This window comes from Malus sylvestris, chromosome 15 (genome assembly GCF_916048215.2).
Source record: "Malus sylvestris chromosome 15, drMalSylv7.2, whole genome shotgun sequence".
Lineage (NCBI taxonomy): Eukaryota > Viridiplantae > Streptophyta > Magnoliopsida > Rosales > Rosaceae > Malus > Malus sylvestris.
In genome coordinates this window covers 25,450,821-25,456,803 of record NC_062274.1, presented here as the reverse complement: position 1 = coordinate 25,456,803, position 5,983 = coordinate 25,450,821, and the positions used below count along the sequence as shown (strand labels likewise).

General features: G+C 38.3%; 1 protein-coding gene across 1 annotated transcript; it reads left to right on the top strand.

The window, feature by feature from the left end:
• Positions 1-2,488: 2,488 nt before the first annotated feature.
• LOC126604134 (probable serine/threonine-protein kinase At1g01540) lies at positions 2,489-5,646 on the top strand. Its single transcript, XM_050271250.1, has 7 exons — positions 2,489-3,374; positions 3,820-3,924; positions 4,060-4,182; positions 4,284-4,454; positions 4,548-4,677; positions 4,778-4,987; positions 5,178-5,646. The coding sequence occupies exons 1-7, from the start codon at positions 2,752-2,754 to the stop codon at positions 5,304-5,306; spliced, it is 1,491 nt and encodes a 496-aa protein (XP_050127207.1). The 5' UTR covers positions 2,489-2,751; the 3' UTR covers positions 5,307-5,646.
• Positions 5,647-5,983: the final 337 nt, after the last annotated feature.

The window sequence follows — 5,983 nt, the reverse complement described above, 5'->3', positions numbered from 1 at the left end:
CTAGTGAGCAATGTATGACATTTTACTTCATTTTGCTCCATCACATTGGTCATGCTTTGAACCCTATGTATTTTTAGTTGCTAACTCACTTGAAAATTTATCTTTGTGAAATTGTTCATTATATATATTTCTTACAAGGGGAAGCCACTAACTTATCAACATGTATGATTATTAGACTTAAATATACCACAATGATTAGGCATGTGTGATGTCTATATAAGAATCAGGCACCGCAACTTAAGCATTCCACATTGATTTTCTATTTTCTCTCTCTTGTCATTTATTGTATAAATATCACACTTACGAATTCAATATGTTAAACTAAAGAAAATAAAAATCACTTTTATAACACTCACATTTTCTAACCTAGTATAGAAGTTTGATTCCTTATTGATGATATCACACTCAATCTTTCGGCCTACTGCACCTAATAAAGTTATTAGTATAGTATATATAGTCAAGCTTACAAGTCTTGTCTTGTTATTAGTAGAGTGCTTTATCTTCAATCTCACAAGACTATGACTCATGTCCTCACCTTTCTCTAATAAAAAAGTTATCAACGTTTGTATGTCTTTTTCCCCAACTCTGAACAAACCCCCTTTAACCAATTCTTTACGTACCCCTTTATTAATAGGGAGTACGAACTTTGACCCTCTTCGAATTTCGGAAAGATCATGAGACCAAGAGTGAAGGGGCTTATTTATTTTTGCTAGAAAATAAAGTTGAATCGAAGGAAAATTCTCTAATACAACCAGTTCTAGTACTTGAGTCCTTCAACCAAGTGGCTTATAACTTAAGGTGTTTAAGAGTATTCATGTACCTAAGATCCTATATTTAAGTCCTTCCTCAATATCACTTGTATATAAAAGTAAATAATAAAATATAAAATAACAAGGTTGACAATTAGCTTACTTGGAGCATATCTAAGGGAGTTAAACAATGTTTTTTACAAGTGTCATTTACTAACCTATATGACACTTTAATGCTATTTTAAAAGTTGTCACTCAAGCTCACCTTTAAAAAATCTTTGTTGATGCAGCGTTCTTTCTGACTCTTAGAAGCCCAAAGGGACATGGGCCCAAATGAAAGAAGGCCCAAAGAAACATATGCCATAGGAAGAAAGACCAAGGCCCAACAGAATTATGAAGAATTATCTCAAGTGCTTCAGACGACTGCTCGACGACCTGGTTCGCTTGTCAATAACGAAGCCGATCGCATCCTCAAAAGTACTTTCCGACCGACGACAGTAATTTTGGTGTACTGACAACTTTATAGCACAAAGTCTGAGGGACACAGGGACATGCTTACTCGGACATCAACTCCAGGCCACGTGACAGCTATCAGAGAGAATAGAAGCCCATGAAGGGACGTAAAGGCTGACATATTAAGCAATCGAGTATGGATTTCCTCCAAACTTTGTGCCGAGCAAGGTGCTTGGTACGCGTTGTCCAAAGAAAATAGGCAAGTGGAATTGAACTAAAATCATTTTGTTACCACGTGTCAACTAAAGAACTGAAAGACAACTAGTAGATTATGTCTACGTATTTGGTGCATTAAATGAAAAGGCGATTGAAGACTCGAGCCCAAGAACTTGGTGCTCATTGAGGGCCTATATAAAGAAGACGAGTACTCCTTAGAAGGGGTCAAACAACTACACAGAGAAAAGAGAATAGATTAGACTGAGCGTTGTTTGTAATATCAATATATATGGTGACTTAGTGGGCGTAGTCCAGTTTTGAAGGGCAAACTATTTAAACTTCGTTCAATTCTTATCATTTAAATTCTAAGCTGACTAAAGGCTGACTACACGACCATACTGATATTTGTTAGCCTCATGATTTGAGCGTTAACAACCTCTTCAAAAGTTATTTTGTTACTTTAAAGTTCGTAGGCTAACCCTAATTTCTTTAACATAACATATAAATTTTTACCCTTAACGGTCACATGAAAAATATGTTACATACACAAACATAATAATCTTTTAAGAATAATATTTGGCTACCCAAATGATGAGTAGGAGTTTCAACCCAAAACTCTTTGTTTCCGATTCATAGATCGTCATATTTATGATCAAAACTGTTCATATAATAAATCACTCTATAAAGATCATGTTTGCAGAAAATCAATTAAAACTAAAGTAATTTAGTCAATCACATTGCACAAGAACAGATGAACCGTCTATTTATTTGCTACATTTGATCGACTTAATAACCTTATTTTCAATTCATTTTTTTGCAGAGATGATCTTTAAAGATTGTTTATAATATAAACGGTTCCGATTATAATAGAAGTTCTTACTCATTTTTGAGTAGCAAAACATTGCTTATATTTTAATCTTATCCATCAACACAAGTTGTGCATTTCCAAATTACCCTATTTAGAAACTAGACGTGCCCTTTAATTGGGGCTCTAACTTGAGCAATAAATATTTTTGCTCATCTGTTGTTTTCGGCTTCGGCCTTGGTTTGTATTTCCTCTTCCAAAAAAAAAAAGAAAAACTATTTTTGCTCATCGAATGCATTTGAGAAGCGAACCAACTGCCAAACCCAACCCGCGCGTAATTACGTTTTCACTCGAAAGCAGCAGCAGCAACTCTACCCTCTCACTCTACTTGTAGACAGACACGGCCGATTCCAAAAAGTCCCATCACGCCAGCTGCCATAACTATTCCTCCTCCTTCCTCCACTCTCTCTGTCCCCTTCTCACAGCTTATTCACAGAAGCACTTATGAAAAAGGCACCAGAATTCTAAATGTCGGATGTAAAAGCCGAGCACCTGGGCGACCAGCTTTCCGAGCAGACCTCAATCTTCGGCCTCCGTCTCTGGATTGTTGTTGGGGTCTGCGTCGGCGCCGCCTTCGTGCTCCTCCTCGTCCTCATTTCTCTCTGGTTCGCCGCCAAGCGTTCCAAGAACAAAACTTTAGCAAAACCCACAATCCCAATCGTCTCCAAAGAGATCCAGGAGATCCGGGTCGACCATGTCCGGACACAAACCCAAGCTTGCTCGCACGCGGAGCCGGACCCAGTTCCCAGAATCGAGAGGCAACACTTGCTGAAGCCGACGGAGGAAGAGAACCCAATTGGGTACCAGAAAGTGCACATTGAGATTGGGAAGGACCACCGGATTACTTACCCAATCGGGTCTTCTTCTTCGCATGGAAGCGGGGAGGCGCGTGGGGTTGAGCAGGCGGGGATGGTGGGACCCGAAGTTTCTCACTTGGGGTGGGGACATTGGTACACTCTCAGAGAGCTCGAGGTTGCGACAAATGGGTTTGTGGATGACAACGTTATTGGGGAAGGAGGATATGGGATTGTTTACCATGGTATTTTGGAGGATAAAACTCACGTTGCTGTCAAGAACTTGCTTAACAACAGGTGCTTTTGAAGTCAATTCTTATGTTTTCTAGTGTTTTGTGGGGGATTAAGGGCCTGTTTATGATTGCTTATGTGATTGTTTCGGGCTCGTCAAAGCGTTCTAGAGAAGCACATGCTTGCGTCTTTAGAAAGCACTTCACTTCAAGCACTTCAAGTGTTTTTGGGGAAGCACTTGGATTTTTCATAAATATTTGAATGTGTTTGTAATAAATGTACTTCTAGCATAAACACGTACGAGCAAAAGTTCTTTCCTGAGAAGTAATCGCAAATCGGCCCTAAGTTGTTATATAATGCGAGGCTTATTTTGTGTTTGGTTATGTAGTTTTGTAAGAGTTTGTGTTTAGTCAATTTTGTTAGAATTTGTGTTGTACTAATTGACTGATGACTGTGATAAAGTGAGCTTTTGTGATTGAATTAATTGATTAGAAATTGGGTTATTTGAAAGGGGGCAAGCTGAGAGGGAGTTCAAGGTTGAAGTGGAGGCAATCGGACGAGTTCGACATAAGAATTTAGTGAGATTGCTTGGCTTCTGTGCTGAGGGGGCTCATAGGTACTCTGTTTTTTGCCTCATTACTCTCTAGCTTCATTATCTCAATTGTAGCTTTTGATCTTATAATTATAGTTAATCAAGTCTATAGCGATAGAATATCAACTCTTATCTTTTTAACTGCATTTATGTTGATAGGATGCTTGTGTATGAGTATGTCAACAATGGGAACCTAGAACAGTGGCTTCATGGGGATGTAGGGCCTTGCAGTCCGCTTACCTGGGAGATCCGAATGAATATCATACTAAAAACCGCAAAAGGGTACAAAATGCAGATCAATTTAAAATTCACATATGCTATTGATCTTTCTTGTTTCCCTGACTTCATCGGTGGCTTTCATCATAGCTGATTTAATCTTGTAGGTTAACATACCTTCATGAAGGACTGGAACCCAAGGTTATTCACCGTGATATAAAATCAAGCAACATTTTACTTGACAAGCATTGGAATGCCAAGGTGTCAGACTTTGGCCTTGCCAAGCTCATTGGTTCTGAGATGAGCTACATTACAACGCGTGTCATGGGAACATTTGGGTATGGTGGACCCTCCATGTGCATATATGTATGTGTTTATGCGCTTGCATTTTCGTGCGTTGATCAATAATAATCTATTTCTGCCTTTTGAAGCTATGTAGCTCCCGAGTATGCGAGTACCGGCATGTTGAATGAGAGAAGTGATGTGTATAGTTTTGGGATTCTTATCATGGAGATACTGTCGGGGAGGAATCCAGTTGATTATAGCCGGCCTCCAGAAGAGGTCTGAATCCTTAAGATAACCTTTCTTATGGCTTCCGGTTTTCTTTCTTTCCTGAGTTTCCTTTGATTTTTTATTTTTTTAATAAATGTGAGATTTTCAGGTGAACTTAGTGGATTGGCTTAAGAAGATGGTTGCTGACAGGAATGCAGAGGCAGTATTGGATCCCAAGTTACCCGAGAAGCCTGCTTCCAGGGCATTGAAGCGGGTTCTTCTTGTAGCTTTACGTTGTGTGGACCCAAATGCACTGAAGCGGCCAAAATTGGGACATATTGTACATATGCTAGAAGCTGAAGAGTCCCCATTTAAAGATGTACGTGTGCCCTTCTGAGTGAAAATCAATAATGGTCTCTCTGTCACTTTCTCTCATCAATTTCATTTGGCACTTGTTAAACTTTTACATTCAATGCAGTAAAATGACATATCCCCTTTAATGCTGTTACTTCTTTCATCTATATGTTTTTCAATTTTCTAACTTTTCAAGTTGTGAACACTTGTTTTAGGATCGTAGATCCAGAAGGGACGCAGAGCGCTTGGATGGTGAAGATGTGAAGGATGGGCTAAAAGAGAAGCAGGTAACTGAACCCGGTGGTAGTAGTGGGTACGAAAGTGGCATTGCAGTAGTCCGATAAGACAAGATGGAGGGATCGAGGAGAAAAGCAGTGCCAATTTCACCAAACTTGTTTGATGCGGGTAACGGTTCTTGCACTCATTCAGTAGCTGGCCTTTGCAAATGGTGACAAAGTTATCCAATTGCATGCCGGCTTTTACATAGTATTACGCTACGTCGTTTTCTGATTCTATGCTTGTGTTTTGCTCCATATAGTTTCACAAGAACAGCTGATTCAAATGTTTTGGCAAATGCCATTTTTCAGAAAAGCTTTGAGCAATGAGTGTAAAGTAATTTGTTTGTCACACTATTCCTCAAATCTGTCATTGTTGAATAAAATATTATATATATATATTTATATATCAAGTTTAAATTCAAATTATAGGTTCCTGAATCATCTGGTGGCATTTAGTTTACATGTATTTATAGGTAAATATGATTTTTGTTTAATTATTATTATTTTTTTGTTAAATGATAGAATAATTACTTTAAATTCAACTAAATTACAGTGGGAGATTCAGCATACTGTTCAAGCCAACTTGGCTAAACCTAGGTGTGCATGCAAACATGATAAATTTTCAATCATTTTTTATTTGATTTTGTACACATTATAAGTAACTTGATAAAGAAAAAAGCCCAAAAAAGTGAATGCCCTAAATTGAATGGTTTTTTTAGCAATGAAATTCATTCTAAGAGCAG

What these genes read in the sequence shown, in the direction of transcription:
- LOC126604134 (XM_050271250.1), top strand. Translation starts at nt 2,752, where the DNA reads ATGTCGGATGTAAAAGCCGAGCACCTGGGCGACCAGCTTTCCGAGCAG. An exon ending in AAGAACTTGCTTAACAACAG is followed by an intron (nt 3,375 to 3,819) that starts GTGCTTTTGAAG and finishes GTTATTTGAAAG; the next exon opens with GGGGCAAGCTGAGAGGGAGT. An exon ending in ATAGCCGGCCTCCAGAAGAG is followed by an intron (nt 4,678 to 4,777) that starts GTCTGAATCCTT and finishes TGAGATTTTCAG; the next exon opens with GTGAACTTAGTGGATTGGCT.